The sequence below is a fragment of the Pundamilia nyererei genome, unplaced genomic scaffold, assembly GCF_000239375.1.
Source record: "Pundamilia nyererei isolate P.nyererei 1_Seehausen unplaced genomic scaffold, PunNye1.0 scaffold00075, whole genome shotgun sequence".
NCBI lineage: Eukaryota > Metazoa > Chordata > Actinopteri > Cichliformes > Cichlidae > Pundamilia > Pundamilia nyererei.
The window spans coordinates 1,772,539-1,789,648 of NW_005187476.1; the positions used below are offsets into that span (position 1 = coordinate 1,772,539).

The following is a 17,110-nucleotide window of genomic DNA, read 5'->3' on the forward strand; positions in this document are numbered from 1 at the left end:
ACAAACACATCACCACAACCGATCTTAAGTAAGAGATAAATTGTATCACCTTCAAAGTCCACCTGTCCATCCCCGTTGAGGTCAACATCTCGCAGGATCTCATCAATCTCGCGGTGGTTGAGCTGCTCACCCATTAGCTTCTTCATGGCTTCCCTCAGCTCTCCAAGGCTGATCTGACCATCGCCATCAGAGTCAAACTAGAAAGCAGAATGGAAGGACTTTAAAAGGAAAATAAGCATTTACAAAAAGCAAAACAAAAACATTTTGGAGTGTCAGTTTGAGAAAAGGCCTACTCAGGTTAAGCTGGGCATACACTGTGCGATTTTTGGCCCATTTTGAGCAGATTTTTCAGTCGTTTTGGGGATCGGCCCGAGTTTCTCCTGTGTCGTGCATCGTGTAGTATACATGGGGTAACGAGAAGCGATTAACACCTCACGACCAGCTCCCAATCATCAATCGTATAGTCGCAAGAAAATCAAACCTGTTTGAAATCCTGTCGGCCCGCATGAGGGTGTCAACGCAGCCTCTCACACTGTGCATGCGCAAACAGAAACGGAGTAGCATGGCAGTGCAGCGTGTAGAACTTTGGCAAGCTCATCTGAGCCTTTTCGATGTGGCAGCCTCACAAAATTATCATGACCGGACCAACCGTGAAAAGAGTTGGATGGACATTTCTGCTCATTGCTAGTCAATGTTTTTCATTAGCAATTTAACAAAGTTGATGGTGGTGTGTGTGTCTGTGTCAGTTAAAGAGAGAGAGGGAGAGCGAGAGACAGATTTTGTGTTATAAGCTGTTATGGATGCACAGTGTGCATCGTCACCTACAAACTTCTCACCCCTGCGATTCAATCGTACAGTTTGAGCAGGAGCTGAATAACGCAACTGAAACAATCGCACATTGTATGCCCAACTTTGGCATGACTGAGGTATGGACCTCAGTCATTTGTTTCACCTTAAATAGCATACATTAGGAGAAAAAACTCCTAATGTATGCTAAACCCGCATTCATTTCTAAACCCTAGTTTAAGCCTGGATATGGTTTTCTGTTTTGCTAAAATAAAATTGCAGACCTCTTTGAAGGCGTCCCGTAACTCTTTAACCCCAATCATGTCTGCAGTCTCTGCAAGCATTTTGGGGCCCATCAGTTCCACAAAATCCTCAAAATCCACTCTGCCACCACCTAGAAGAAAGATAAATATGCATGCATAGTATATACAAGTAAATAACAAATTGGATTATTTACTGAAGATCCAGTGGTACGGAGTTAATTGTGCATGCATATAAGACAGAGCTTAGCAGACCCACGTCAATATGTTATAAACAGAAGTCATAATAAGAGCATATTTGTAGTGATTTGAAAATATCCAATGAAAACTGTCCACTGCAGCCATTAGCTGTGTTTAAGACATGTCTATAATTTAACTAGTTTATTTGTATCATCTGGCTTTATGGTTAATTAAAACTGTGTGTCATCTGCATAGGAATGAAAATGGAGTGTTTTATAATAATACTGTAAGGGAAGCATCTATAATGTAAAAAGTTATGGTCCTAGCACAGAACCCTGTGGAACTGTGATTAACATTTGCATGTGAGGAAGACTCGCCATTTACATGCACAAACTATACTGCAGTGATTCAAACCACTGCAGGACAGTTCCTAAGAAGATGATTCATCATCCATATAATTCACTACACTATTTCTGTGCTATGATGCACTCTAAATCCTGACTGTAACTCTTCAAAGAAACCTTTTCAAAAGCTCATTTAACTACTTGACAGCTTTCAGGAATTTTGGAAATAAATAAGGTTATAAATGTGAAATGATGTAAGATTTATGTTTTAATTCATGGTAAAATGTCTTTGAGCAGTTTTGTAGGGTCTAGAAGACACATTGATACATTGCTGATATGAAGTTTACTCATATCAGCATTTAACAGAGATGCTGTACTTAATGACAGTACCAGTAAATATTTATTTCTCCAATAGTTAAAAAGTTATTTGTAAAGAAATTAATTAAATCATTGCTAGTTAATGTAAGGAGAACATTTTGGCAGTTCATCAGACTTAACAGATTTACAGGTGAAGAAAGGATAAACAGACATTTTGGACATCAACTGCTTTGCAGTTCTGCTTTATCCTGGTGCTCCTTCACTGGTCTTCCGAGTGAAAGATTTTAGGGAATTACAGAATTATCTGTCTGTGTTCAGGACTCACAGATTTGCTGGCTGAGTTCGATAAGTTCCATCTCTGTTGGCATGTATCCCATAGTCCTCATGCACTCGCCCAGGTCCTTACAGCTGATGAAGCCGTCCTTATCTTTGTCAAATTCTCTGAAGGCCTCACGCAACTCTGCAAGTAGAACACATCAATACAGATTATGCGAAATATTTGCCGTTGGGCAAAAGTATGACAGAGTACATTTGCTTTCTTGAGAAAACAAGACACAGTTTCAGTCTCAGCTGCCCTGGATCAGTGAGTGTACATTGACATGGGGATGGGGTATCTGTCTGAGAGTTGTTTTTTTTAATACTTCCAAATTGCTTTAGTTTTTATTTGAATTATTTTTGACTTGTTGTTAGTATGACATAGTAAAAAAATAATTTTTCAATAATGTTTCACGGACTTCTCTGTTTTCTGTGACATGCTGAATACAATCTTTGGACCAAATAACTGATTTCTGTCTTATCAGTGCTTGAAGATGATCACAGTTTGTTGGCAACACTGCAAATAGTCAATTTTTTTTTTTTTTGCATAAATATGATATTTTTGCCCCCTATTGAATTCTTTAAAACTTATGAAATACTTACGGTCGTTCATCATTATATCAATAAAAATGTAAAAACAGAAACTGAAGCTGCAAAGATTGTGAAACATTATATTTTTAAATTGCTCCTGGGACTTTCTATTTCATTTGCAAACTTTTTATTCTTGCACCACTTTCTTATGAGGCATTAATGTTTTGAATGAGCTTTTAAACTTTCATCTCATTATTTGCATGAAGCCTTTCTTTTTTCTTTCTTCTTCAATCTTACATTTAAGTACTCATTATAACACTGAGTACTTTGCACTCTGCTGCCTGTTGTTTGTGAACAGTGTGACATGGATGATTGCAGTCCATATCCAAACTTGTCCAAATAAAATTAACCTGAACCTGAACAGATGGTGACACAGATCCCCCTGTCACCATTAAATCATTGCAGAAGAAATATATCAAGTTTCTACTACACTAAACCAAAGTCATAGAATCTATATTTAAAATAGAAATGACATTTTCATGTGCATGTACGCTGTTAAATTGTGAGCCACTACTGAGGAATAGAAGCAATGTATGAGTGGAAGTTAAATTGTGAAGGATTATTCCTCCCTGTGAAAGATAATCCTTCACTTTGTTCTTACACATTTCAATGCAAGACAGGGAAATTAAAAAAAATGTTCACAGTTAAATAGAACGTTTGAAAGGAAGTTAGATGAAAAAGAACAGAGTGGAATGAATGGACTGAGAGACAAGGTGAGGATTAAGAATCTGGATTAAGAATCTGTACCTTCCATCTCTTCTGGTCGTAGATCTCTGTCCTGCGGTGGTGTGGAAGAAGAAAGGGCATACATAAAGAGAAATGAATAGTCAGACAAGTTATAATTTGAATCTGCTCTATTTCAGTCACACAAAATGCTGGAAACATTTTTGCTTCTTGTGCTTTTACTCCTCCACTCCTCTCAATCCTGTGAAACATTTTGTTTGTTCTATGTTCATCTGCTCAGCCAGAGATTCTATTAGAGGATTATTGGGTTTTTGATCTGACTGACCCTAATAGCCTTTTTAGTTGAAAACTGCTGCTACCCAGCAGCATTCATGTCCAGTCTCATTCTGCCCGTGTTGGAGAAAGTCTGCTGTGCATATGCTCCACAACAAGCTTTTGAAATACAATGTACTAACAGCAGATTCATAATGACATACCACCTAAAAGATCTACCTTCCAAACATGCAGCATGTCACAAAGTTATAAGAAAGAAAGAAAAACGAATTACATCATATGCTGAGTAAACTGGTGAAATATTGAATTGCCACTTTAAAAAATAAAGTGAAAATGAAAGCATAGAAATAAGAGTGAGTTATGACTTAAACTAAAAATTAATGCAGTAACAAACACATGCATAATTTCTTTAGTGATTAATAAAATAGTCTAATTCTGATTCTGATTCAACATAAAACACCATTTACGGTTGTTGTTGAATTGGCTAAAGCAATGCAAGGTGACACCAGGATAAATTTGTACGTGATGTGTTCTTCGAGATTGTGACATCATCAGCAGGAATAATACAGCCCTGGATTAGAGGATGCAGGAGAGCGAACAGTGGCAGGGAGATTACAGCGGTAAATTGTATTACAAATCATGAAGGCTTATCGGTTTTTCATTTCTCTATCTGCCAGCAATTTTTTTTTCTTATCTGCATCTGCAGTCCAGCTGGCTTTTGATTAAACGAACATTAACACACCTGCACAGGCTGAACAGAAAAACGTGTACCACTTTTTTTTTTTTTTTTTGTCGTACCTTTTGCTAAAATTTGTGACAGATTTATCCACAGACAAAGGCAACGGTTTTCTCCTACCTTTGTTTTTTGTGGTCCATTAGCAATCTACAACAGTTACTACTGCTAAATCGTGACTTTAGAAGACTGCAGAAACTGAGCAACAATAAAAGTTTGTGAAGGAAGGCATGTAGCACGACACAACAGGATGAAAATGCCACGAGATTTAGGTTTAAATCTTATGTGAGACAAGTTTTGCTTTCAGTCCTCGTTTGCTTAGGTTTAGCCAAAAAAACCCCAACAAAAAACAAAAAAAACTTGATTGGGGTTCAAGTTATGGTTTGGGTTGAAATAAACCCGTTTACAAGATTAAGCACATGTTATAGAACTCAGTTTTATCAGTGTCAACAGTCCCCATCTAAAGCTAATAACGAGATTTCATATTTATTTATCTATTCATTCATTCATTCATTCATATGCAAGAGAATTGACCTGGCCACTTTGAAATATAACTATGATGGTAGTTAAACTTACAGATAGCATTGCTAATACTGCTAAAAAAAATGTATATAAAAATTAAGACAAAATATGAAGTCATGTTTTGTGAAGTTGTATTTTGGATTTTTGAACCCAGAGATGATGAACAACATTGATCTGATTATGGAAACACAGACACTGTACACTCTTATGTTAGTGATTTGTCAACCCCAAGGTAGGCCTGCCCTAAAACACACCCTGCTTATTTGTGTATTATACCTTAATTAGGACTAAAATGTATAAAATGAACTCTACGTTGCAATTGTAGCTGTGCAATTGAGAAAATGAACTACGGAAAGCATTTAAGAGGTCAGAGATCAAGTGTGTAACGCAGTGACTGTAATGGACTTCAGTATTAACAAACTTACTCTGTGCTGATCACCATTAGAAAGAATGCAGGTTTAAGACACTAACACATTGGCTTCCCTTTTTAGACTAGTCTATGTAGTCTTTTATGTAGTCTTTACTCAAAATGACAATATTCTGATTTGACTAATTTAAGATTTGCTGAAGTTGGCTGGAAAATAAGTTTGCCTGTATTAACACAAGATTTTCAAAAATATCAAAATTTATCAAAATTATTTGCCTGTTTACACATTCGGCAGATTCAAAGCAACATTTTTTTTAATCACACAGTATGGAGTAATGTTTCTGAAAGACTAATGTTCACTCTTCTTTTAGCTTGTTTTTTGGTGTCTGACTGAAATGTCAAGCTGTTTGTCTGCTGAATGCTCCACTACATGCATTTGATGGTTGCCTGCTGTGGCTGAAAATGTGGCATATGAAATGAGTGAGGCTGGATCAAGACATAGTCCAAACTCCTGAGGAAAATTACCTAGCATTTTAGCTGCTAAACGCCTCACTATATTCATTAAGCACTTCCTTGATGGTGCTGTGAAAGTGGTGTACAGAAGGTTTATCAGTGTATTTCCTCTGGAAACAGCTGTCCACTGCAGCTGGTGCAACTTGCGTGTCATAAAAGCAAAGCAATCAGCTAAAACGTCTTATAAATCTTAAGCGAACTGCAGAGACTGAGTGTGGAACTGCAAGGGACCACTTTCACATTAGACATAGCCATTTGTTCAATTTTTATCATATACTGCTTGCTGTGAAAGACATGCTAATGTAAACTGCAAATTTAAACTGTGGTTGTCAATCAGTTGATAAACGAGACAGTGACTCTGCAAGGCTATAGTTAAATATATCAATAGACTATTTCAAATCGCACACCCAAAAAGATTTTTTAGGGTGAGAGGAGGGGTACACCGCGGTCTGTTATACGGCTAACACAGAGAGACAGATTTTAGCATTCTCACAGAAACTCTCATTCACCTTACGACCAATAAAGCAAAGAAAATAGAAAGAAAGAAAATAGTATTTACATAACCACATTCTGAATACTCTTTTTTCATACTTTTACACTTCTTGCCCATTTTCACTTCAAATGGCATCCAGTATCACCTCTGATCATACACCACTGTTCTAGGAGCGCTTTTAAACTAGTTCCTTGTCTGTGTCATTTCCACTTTGACATTAATTTGTAATAAGAGGTGCGCATAGAAGACTCCAAGACTATGGAGCTGAATCTGGACAAATTTTTGTGTCACGTATCAGGTCTCGTTATCATTATCCTTCTTTTATAGCTGTGAAAAAACGTAGTTTTATACGTTTCAACAGTTTTTATTTCTTATTTCATTTTAATTCTTTGCTAATTTTTTGTTTTTTGTTAGTTTTAGTTCGAGGCTTAGTGATTATTATCTTTTAATTATAATATGAAGTGTTTTTTTCATGTGTAGTCACAGCCTTTGATGTTTAGATGTCTATCTCACTAAGCTCAACTGACATGAGAATGACCAAAACATGTCCTTTCTCACATGTTTTTATTCAATTTACTTTGGCTACTTTGTGTAAAAAGTAATTTCAGTGTACAATAACTTTACTCAAAATAGTAGAATACATATAAGTTTGTAAGTAAGAGGCCCTCAGAACATTTTAAAACATTTCTATAGATATGATGTTAGTGAATATAGGGTAAGTGGATGCAGTCACAGTTTCATTTCGTGATTGGTGGAGATGAAGGGCAGAGGAGCCGTGACGATGACCTCAGCTTCACCTTAACCTTCCTTTGGATGGCACTTTGGAAATGGATGGATGAAAGGATTTATGGGAGATTTTGGCAATGACAATTCTGGCAGTTCTGTATGTTTGTGTGGTGTGTGTTTGTAGTGTGGGTAAATACATACAAGCTGACTTTGGGCGAAGCCCTGTCTGAGGAAGATACATGCAGGCCCCACTATGTTATGCAGCATGTTGCAGTTCTTAACCAGAGCGCACAGGGGTTCATCAAACTCACGCTCGTTCCCTCCTTCCTCCTCATCCTCTGTGTCCATCTCCCCTGCATCACCCAGTCCCCCCAGCATGGCAGCAGCCAATGGGGTACCACTTTGTTCTATGGGTGACATTACCTTAGAGGAGAGGAACCAATCGGATTATGAAACACATAAAGCTATTACCTAAATTTTGGCAAATTTGCCATTTTTTGTACTGTTACAGACATTTTCAATAGATTTATTTATTTTGTATATTGCAAATAAAAGCAAATTTGAAACGTCTCTTGTGTCAAGTAGAGATGAAATAGGAAATTGCTATGAAATCCTAGTTTTAGTTATCCAAGAACAACAAAATGTTTCCTTACCTTCTTCTTTTTACTGTTCTTTTTAGAAGTCTGGTTGGTGTTTCCCATCACCCTGCCCTCTTCTCCCTGTCTTCCCCCCTCCCTTCCCTCCTTGCTGGTCCTCACACTTCTCCAAAGTTTATCCTCCTCTTTTCCTCTTTCTCACCCTTCTCTGTTCAAACGTCACATGAAACTCCAAAATCCATACTAGATCCAATGCATCCTAGGTGGCAACGCCTTTTATCGCCCAGGAAGGAGGAGGGCAAATGTTTCCACTTGCACCTCTACTACAAAAAGCGACTCCTCTCAGTGCATGTGCTTCGGTCCCAGATCCTATTGGTCCAGTGGTGTGTATATGATGCCACATTCAGTCCTAAACTCCTATGGGTTGTTGGCGGCTGCCATGATGAGATTTGAAATGTTTACGGTGATATTATGGAATCGGGGCAGGGTGATGGAGATTGACGGGTTGGGGTGGGAGAGTTGGGTCATATCTGAGCTGAAACAACCCGCTGCGCCAGACTCTGGCTCTGATTGCATGACTCGACCATTTTCTCTCTCCCTTTCTATCCCTCTCTGTCTCTCTCTATCACACACAGACACGGGCATGCGCTCTGTTTTTCCCTTTATCTGTAACCCCCTTTTGCTACAAGTGATCCCTTGAATTTGGACCAACTTAATCTAATCCATCCCACCCACCTACCCCTCTCTCTCAAACAAACATCGTGCTTATGGTTTCCAAATGACCAGTCTGGCAAAGCTTTGTGTGTGTGTGTATGTCTCTAAGTCAGAAAGAGAGAGAGATAGAGAGAGAGGGAGGGAGGGAGGGAGGGGGTGGTAGAATTATGGATGAAGAGTTGGCTGTCTGTTTAATCCCCAGCAGTTCAGATTAGAAGAAAAGAACTATGCTGACAGGCTACGAGAGCATGGGGCTGCAAGTAGAAGAAATAGAAGTTGAATATTTATTTTACACAACTAGTCACTGTGAGACAAAAAAAAAGGCGATTAAAAAAATTAAAACACATGGAGACATGCTGGGATAGAGAAAAGTGAAAAGAGAGGCACATAACAGTGCATGCGAAAACATTTTAGAAAGTAAAATTGCAGGGGTGTATAATAAAACCAGTGAGTGTAACTGTATGATGTAAACTTCTGACTTAGTATATAGACACTACCACAACAACTACTACTAGTGCTACTAAAAATAATTATAGCTTTATGAAATTGCTGATTATACTGATAATCATAACTGTGTTGCTCGTGAAGCGGTGGGAGCATTGATGTGGTGCAGATGCTCACCTGCAGCATCTGTCTCTGAACGTAAGTCTTCACCATCATCTGCCTTCTGCTCATCGGTGTCTGTGATTTTGCTGCTTGTCTGTTTATATTCTTGACTTTGATCTCAACCCTGATTAAGTAGAAGTTATATAAATAAAGTTCTCTAAAGCCACCAGATGGCACCAAAGATAGGGCCAGTGTTATTAATCTTGACGGAGTCTCGCTTCAGTCTTGTGGCACAATTGAAAAGCTTTTTTTTTTTGGTATGAGGAATATGTTTAAGAAACTATCTTGTTATATCTGTGCTTTTAAAGATGATTCTCTTCACCACAGCTTTTTAATTGTTTCCCTTACAATTGCCCACCATCTATTATGTTCTAAAACCATCAAAGCTTATTCCTTTCCCTATAGAAATAAAAATACTGGTATTTTATTTTCTTAGGATCATTGTTTGATTATTTTGTCCAGTCCAATTCATCTACTGTTCTTTGTTGAAACCGAATCCCAGATGTGAAGCACTGTTGTTATATATACTGCATTTTTTATATACATGTGTATTGGGTGTAATATGTGTGCCAGAGATTTACGCAGTTTGATGAAGGCTCATCGCTTGCAGCCTTAATCCTCTGTGGTCAGTTCAGGAGAACCAACACATTTTTTGTGTCTATCTACTTTCCCATGTATCTGGTCATTAGACCACCCATTTTCTTCCATCTGTTTCCTGAGTTTAACCTAGTTATCTTTTTCTCAAAATCCCATGTTTTTGATGCTGGTAATCTCTTCTGGGTTCACAAATTACTCCACAGTTACTTGTTATAAAGCAGTTTGTAAAGCATTTTTTTTTTACAAGACATAGTTTCAGCAATTTTTAATATGCCTATTATGTAAAATGTATTCCTAGGCAACACTCTGCATTGCCTCAGTATTGCCAGTAGAGTGCAGCAAAGCTAGGTTGTTGAAAATAGTGGGATTAACACACGCTTAACGGTAATACATATGCACTACCACTAGATGTCAGTATCATCCCTAACTATGGAGGACCCAAATCCATCATATTAGTAAAAGAAAAAAAAAGCTACATTGTATCAAAAGAAGCAGTGGGATAGTGAGCATAGAGAGTGCTATAAAGAGCTAAAAAATAATCCAGTGAAAGAAATCAAAAGTTAAATTAAAAGTCTCTTCATGCATGCTAGCGTAGCTCTCACGAGCTACACGAGAGATTGAATTCCTCTTAGTGCAATACACCCAAAGTGCAACAGTACAATTCCTAATCAAGAACTATTGTCTCTGGTATAAAATCTATTACTGAACCTCTACTGAAGTTTTTTCTAAAAGATATTGTAGCATCAACACCTCATTTCTTTAAAGAGACAAAGATGGACTAAATTGCTTGAAAAATCATACAAAATCAACACTGACACTGAGTCTTTATGCTTGCAGTCCAAATGAAGCTGTTTTAATTTCAATTTTCAAATGTTTCCCAAAGTGATTCCTGTAGTCTACCTCCCAATATTCTAAAGCATGGCAATCAGATGAAATCAAGATTTAATGAAATAACGTATCATCGATCAATAATCAGCACTGCCTACAATAATGCTTTAAAATCTGAACTGCTTACACCTAAAATATCAACTGGAAAGAATAATTTTCTTCACTTAATTTAACTGCTGTCACAAGAAACTCAGAGACATTACTAATACTGACACATCTTAAAATCTGAGTGGAATCACTGTGATTTTGAAGTGCTTGAACAATCAGAGATAATTGTAAACACACTTTTCAGCCTATCAAACCAAAACATACACGAAAGGAAACTTCAGATGTGGAAAATGCAGTGAGTGTAACAACACTTTAGATGTTAAGTAGAATATTCAAACAAGAGTTACAGAACTGGGCACATAGAGTCTGTCTTAGCCAAACACAACTATGAAGCCAATCATGGCTCTCCTGCTGCTCCTCCTGCTGTTCACTGGACTTGAACATGTAATTCTTTCTGCTATTTCTGCCAGGGAATTTTATCAAATAAATAGATGTTGGATCTCATCACTAAACACAATGACACCTGCTGGGCTGAAAAATGATTTTAGCTCAGATCTTCTCTGAATAAGTATATATATGAAATGTAATAGTATAGAAAACTTTAACCCCGGCTGTATTCACTCTGCACTGTTTTAAAATGTATGAATGTCGTCACATGAGATCAGAAACAATGTCAGATTGCTGTAAATATTACAACCTTCAGTTTTGTTTCATGCTCTGATGAAGGCCACAAGGCAGAAATGCTAGCTTGTTTGTTGCCATGCCAAAAAATTTGGTGAAATTGAGATTTTCCTGCTATTTCTTTGAAGCTTTGTGCTTGTGCTGCCTCTTAGGTAGTCATGCACAGATTACTTTAGATGAACTAGACCAATGAGTTCAAGTGGTATTGAAAAGCATCCAGAATACAGAACAGAGGTTCTTTTGCTCACAACAACAAAAAAGAAGCGTTTCCACCATGCCTTCATCAGCAGCTTGGTGTGAGCACAAAGCCTTTCAGCCACAAAACCCCAAACAAAGCAGCTGGGTGAGAATTCATGTGCCATCCCTCCACAACTGCAAGCATACCAGATGCCTGAAAGACAAGGATGGAAGACAGGCCAACTGAAAATCCAGTGCTGGGCTGTAAACAGCATGATGGACAGATTCCAAAACCCAGGATTTTGCATGCTATACAAACAGCTTTAGGGTTGGTCAGGTCAAACATTTTGCCATTTGAGATGGGGGATGTCTATGTGTATTTGCATGCCCACGTTTTGCACAATGACACACACACACACACACACACACACACACACACACACAAAAGATCTCATAGTAAGGTCGGATGAGCAAAAAAAGGGTGCTTTCCAATTTAAAATGTGCAGACACACAAGTTTATCACAAAACAAACAAACAAATAAAAAGCTAAAGAAAAATTGCTAAAACCGTTTTGAAGTCTTTCTTATATAAATAAGCTGCAGCCTGAACAACATCGGTGTCATCAACCCATTCTAGCATTCTGCACTTCTTACAAGTTTCTCACTGAATTAAAGACTGGGAATATGTATAGTAAACTAAGCATGTTTGATGTCCCATCTTTAATGGAAACATTAAGAGTCCTTTCTTCATTTGTTTCTGTTTCTTTTCATACCTTTGACCTACAATGTGCGATAATCTCTTGAGTTGTGGCTGAAGTTAAGCTAAATTGAGCTTAACCCTGTTGAACAGAGATAAGACTGAGCTGTAACACAAACATAGATCACAGGAAAAATATTAATGCGTGAAAATATATATCTGCGACAACACAACAATGGAGAAAATTACTAAACTAGAAGAACTCACGCTCTGTTTTGAGTATTAGCACTTCCCATTCTATTACATTTCAAAGTGTAATTGTAGAGACAAATACCATTATGCAATAAGGAATCCAAACCGTGTTCTCTAGGTACAAAATAATACTTATGAAGTCAACTTAACTAACTGCATCAATGTACTTTAATGTAAGTGTGGCTGCAACAAATTGTGAGCCTTTTTGTCTCCATCTTATTTCATTGGTTTTACAAGCCACATTTTTACTTATAATTCACTCTAGACTTCCTGCTTACCACTAAAAGTCAGTCACAAACCCAGTAACTGACTATAAAACACACACTGCGACTAGCAGACACTAGCTTGGGAACATAGTGGAGAAAAAAAAAAGTAGAACGAGACACATGTGGCTCCATGGGCCTGACCTCTGACAGTGATTTATCATTTTAGCCAGATCAATCTGTAGACGAATATGAATATGTCAGTTCTTCAGACCAGATTTTGGATCAGTTATCACAGCAGCTTGAGCATAAAGTTACATCGTCTCTGAGTCTTGTCTGTTTAAACAAGATTAAATGACAGAAAAAAATGTTTGTGGGAGGAAGTGGTTGCGACTTGTGCACTGAAAAAACAAAGAACAATTAAAGTGGAGAAACTAGTGCACGATCATCATGTTTCTTTAGAGTATACTCTCGTATTACTGATTCAGTCAGGATAGACTAATACTATCTAATATGTCTTATATTAGCAAAACACATGGGGAGGTAAAAGTGTGATAAGAATACAACTGAAACCACAGTGTGACCTGTGATATGACAAAATATCACAATTAACTCATTTTACCTGAGATATGCTGCCTGTGTCTTAGAGGGCAAATTCCACCTTTATCACCCTTAAAGTGGTGCAATAATAGTAGCGTTTTATTCTTATTTACTTTGAAAGGAGAGAGAATTTTAATGACATTTATGACCTAATAATTTCTTTGGTTGTTGTCAGAGTACCTGGGTTGACCCGGTGTTTTCAGTTCTGGAGCCTTTGTCAGTTTCCATGCCTTTTACCTGTTTTATTGTGTTAATCATCTGTCTGTGTGCAGCATTTTTTTATTCTACTTCCTCTGTTTCATTAGTTAGATTTATCCCAGCTGTGTTCTCACCTGTTTCTGGCCATTATCATTATCCAGTCTAACCCCTCAGTTTCTCTTGTAAGAAAGTGCTTGATTATAGGGGTCATCTGAGTACTGGGTTATTTTATGCATTTGGTACATTATTGTATTATTTACAATACAATACTTTACAGTATGAAGTCATTCTTAGGCAAGTGTTGTTGGGATCTGGCACTATATAAATAAAATGGAACTGAATTGAACTGGGAGCAAAAAAACAGTAACAGTAAAACAGAGAGATTGCTGCAGGTTGCTACAACTGAAAAGAACATACGTTGGCTGTTTTTTATTGCTACCCATTTTTGTTTTTTTGTCGTTCACTTTGATTTTCATGACATACTTTAAACTGAGATGTCATGTAAGAGTTTTAACAGAACTTCGTTTCTTCCCCCCCCCTCCCTTCTTTTTGCTATAATTAACAGCTTCAGTACATGTCTCCACTAGCCTGTGATCAGATTATTTATAACTGGCTCTGGCTTGCCTTTTGTGGCTTTGAAGAATTAAATATGCTGGATCAATGTTACCAGGAATAACTAAATGATGATCACCACGTGTACTTGGCTCTTTTATGGAATGTACGGTGAATTGGCTTAGTGATGCTTAAGCACACATTCATCAAAATCTCATGCTTTCTGTTTAAAAGGTTGATAGACACGCTAATCAAACCTGAACTAAGTCCAAAATTGCAGCAGCACTGTGCTGACAGGAGGAATATAACATGCTGGTGTAGTCAGTAAAGGATTCCCATTTAACCTGACATCATTTTACAGGCTGCGACCACATATGGCCGTCTGGATTGTCCCACATTCTCTGCTCTCATTCTCGCCCACTTACCCACTCCCAAAAGGAGGATAATGCCTTTTGCACCTGTCCAGATATTATTTCTGCATTTTCATGTGACCTAGAAGATAAATGTGGCTGTCCTGTTAAATTAAATCAAAGACTTCTCTTACAAACAAAAATAAGGGTCAGAAAGTCGCAGTAATGTCGGAATATGTGTTTGTTGGATTGTTTTTGTTTTTTGAACAGTGAACAACTGTTGCTGCTTTGCCCCAGTGGAAATAGAACAACAGTTAACCCACTTATAAAGCATTTTTCTAAAGCTGTGCTGGTTATTATACCAATGTCCTCGTTGCTTTGTTAAAAATGTTGACCAGTTCAGAAAACTGAGTGTGTGATTTTTAACATATATCAGAAATAAAGGTGTAGTTTTTACTGTTTCGTGATATTATGACGTAAAGCTGCAGCTGTAGCATTTCGTCTTTCATCTTTCACATATAGCAAATGTGTTTGATCATTCAGAAGTGAGATAATACAATATTTTTCAAAGCCACTGAATACTAAGTTACTAATACTAATTACCAGAAATGTGTGGAGTGGTGTAAATTAGACCCTATAAAACGGCTATTCACACATACTGGGTAAACAATGGATGTACTGTTATACAGTGTTTCCTTGCTGTTCAGTTATGCCTTCATGCAAGTGAGGTGTGGAATCTTGTTTGCTAGAATATATTAGTTTAAAAAGAAGGCCAGCTAATCACTGGCATCTGCTAACATTTCAGTTAGAGGATAAATTTTAGGATTTATTGAAATAAATTTTTTTTCTTTCTATGGTTTCATGTGGTGGATGTATGTGACATGTGCATGATATTTGGATTTTGCCTACATATGAAATGAGTTGTTGATTAACTTCTTTCAATTCCTCACTCAAATAAAGCTCTCAATATAATTATAATTATTTGCTGTTTTTCTGTAATTAAGTACACCTTATACAGTTAAAAAAACATTCAAACTTTTAAACGCATTTATAAACAGAAGTAAATAAATAATCCCTGAATATGTGCACAATGTATCTCCTCAGTCAGTGTCTTTGTGATTCCTGGTTCTTAGGCTTGTTCCCTGGCCTTCCGTGTAAGTGTGTCGTGTCTCTAGTATAGGTTTTGTTCTGTCTATACGTTTAGTCATCTGTCTTCCTGGTCAGCTGTCTCCTTGGTCTGTGTTTCCATGCCTGTTCTGGGTTTTCCTGTCTTATTTTGATAGTCCTTGTCCTATGTCAGTGTTTTCTGCTTTGCTTTCTCCGTCTGATTACCCTCCTGTTTCCCATTCCCTCATTACCTTCTGTGTGTATATATATCGTGTTTCCTTCGGTCCCTGGTCGATCTGTCCGCCTCTTTATTTCAATAATAACGTATACTTTATTGATCCGTGTGGGGAAATTCTTCTCTGCATTTAACCCAGTGAAGCAGTGGGCAGCCATTGGGCGCCCAGGGAGCAGTGTGTAGGGACGATACCTTGCTCAGGGGTACCTCAGGGTAGCTGTTCAGGGGAATCAAACCCCCGACCTTACGATCATGGGGCCACCACTCTACCTACTGAGGTATCCTTGCCCTTTTTCCTTGCCTCGTTCCTTGCCTTAACTCACCATCTTCAGGTCATTTGTTATTCTTAGCTTTTCCCAGTTTCATTTTTTTGTTAGTTTCTCTGTACCTCCAGTCATGTTAGTGTTTCTTTGTATTTTTTTCACCGCCAAAATAAAGGCTCTCCTTTTGTTATTATTTGCCCTCGCCACCGTGCCTGCATTTGGGTCCACATTGTTTTTGCCAATCACTGTTGAGTTCTGCATTTTCTTGTCCACTTGAACAAGCCCAGCACCGCGAACACCCCCTGCATCCCCACATAGCTGGAACACATACGTGTAGCTCTCCTCATGCCATGACGTCTGCTTCGCCAGACGTGACATTTTAGCACTGATGTTGGACTAAACTACATCTGTCTGCTCAAAGTTTAGTTCCTTCATTCTAGCTCTAATCTCGCTTTATGTTGCAATAGGTCTCATCTTTCTTCCTTTATTACATTCAACTATCATTCACTCTCAAGCCTTTATCCCAGACCCAGACATCCAGTAATTCATTATTCAGTCAGTCTGTTGCTCAGTGTATGGATGACTCATCTGAATAATGAGAACTGGAGATGAAACTAAGAAAAAAAAGGGGAAATATAAAAACATGTCAAAACACAGCCTAGTTTTCTTTTCAGATGGCTTTAAAGAACATTTAATGATTGTTAGTTTATGACTCTAATCCCAGGTGACCTTTTTGACAACTGATCAAAACTGTGTTGCAATTGGTATAGCTATTTCTGCCATTCTCTTTTTCTAATTAAAATGCCACTCAACATCCCCAATAACTAATAAACCTAAAAGGTTTGCTATTTAACAAAGGAAGGCACAAAGCAGGATTATCATTTGTGCCTCAGAACTGTTATTTTGTTTAAATTTAAACACATGTGATTGCTTGAACTACCGTAAGGCAGTGTTTGCCTTTCATGTTAAAAGGGTACAGGGTACACAAGGGTACAGTTAGTCATCATCAGGGATTTATTTTTTAAGGTAAAAGAAATTCCTGTGATGCTTTTACATTTCTCCCATATACAACAAAAAAGCAAACTGTTGTCAGGACACCTCTAAACAAGGTCAACTCTAATCTTTCCATTATAATCCGTGGAGGTTTTTTGAAACCTTCCCAGGAAGTGTATTATTATTATTATTATTATTATTATTATTATTATTATTATTATTATTATTATTACTATTATTATTATTATT

General features: G+C 37.5%; 1 protein-coding gene across 3 annotated transcripts in view; it reads right to left on the bottom strand.

Moving 5' to 3' along the window:
* cabp2a (calcium binding protein 2a) overlaps window positions 1–17,110 on the bottom strand; it is a 19,799-nt gene that overhangs the window by 1,085 nt on the left and 1,604 nt on the right. Inside the window, exons 1-6 of one of the 3 annotated variants that reach the window (XM_005737393.1) lie at window positions 7,759–8,260; window positions 7,307–7,528; window positions 3,542–3,572; window positions 2,214–2,348; window positions 1,071–1,180; window positions 50–197 (exon numbers count right to left, since the gene is read on the bottom strand). In XM_005737393.1, coding sequence (XP_005737450.1) covers window positions 50–197; window positions 1,071–1,180; window positions 2,214–2,348; window positions 3,542–3,572; window positions 7,307–7,528; window positions 7,759–7,806 — 694 coding nt within the window. In that variant the 5' untranslated portion in view covers window positions 7,807–8,260. Of the gene's footprint in view, window positions 1–49; window positions 198–1,070; window positions 1,181–2,213; window positions 2,349–3,541; window positions 3,573–7,306; window positions 7,529–7,758; window positions 8,261–13,343; window positions 13,422–17,110 lie in introns of those variants that run through there. The other 2 variants (XM_013911918.1, XM_005737394.1) reach the window with 2 other exon arrangements.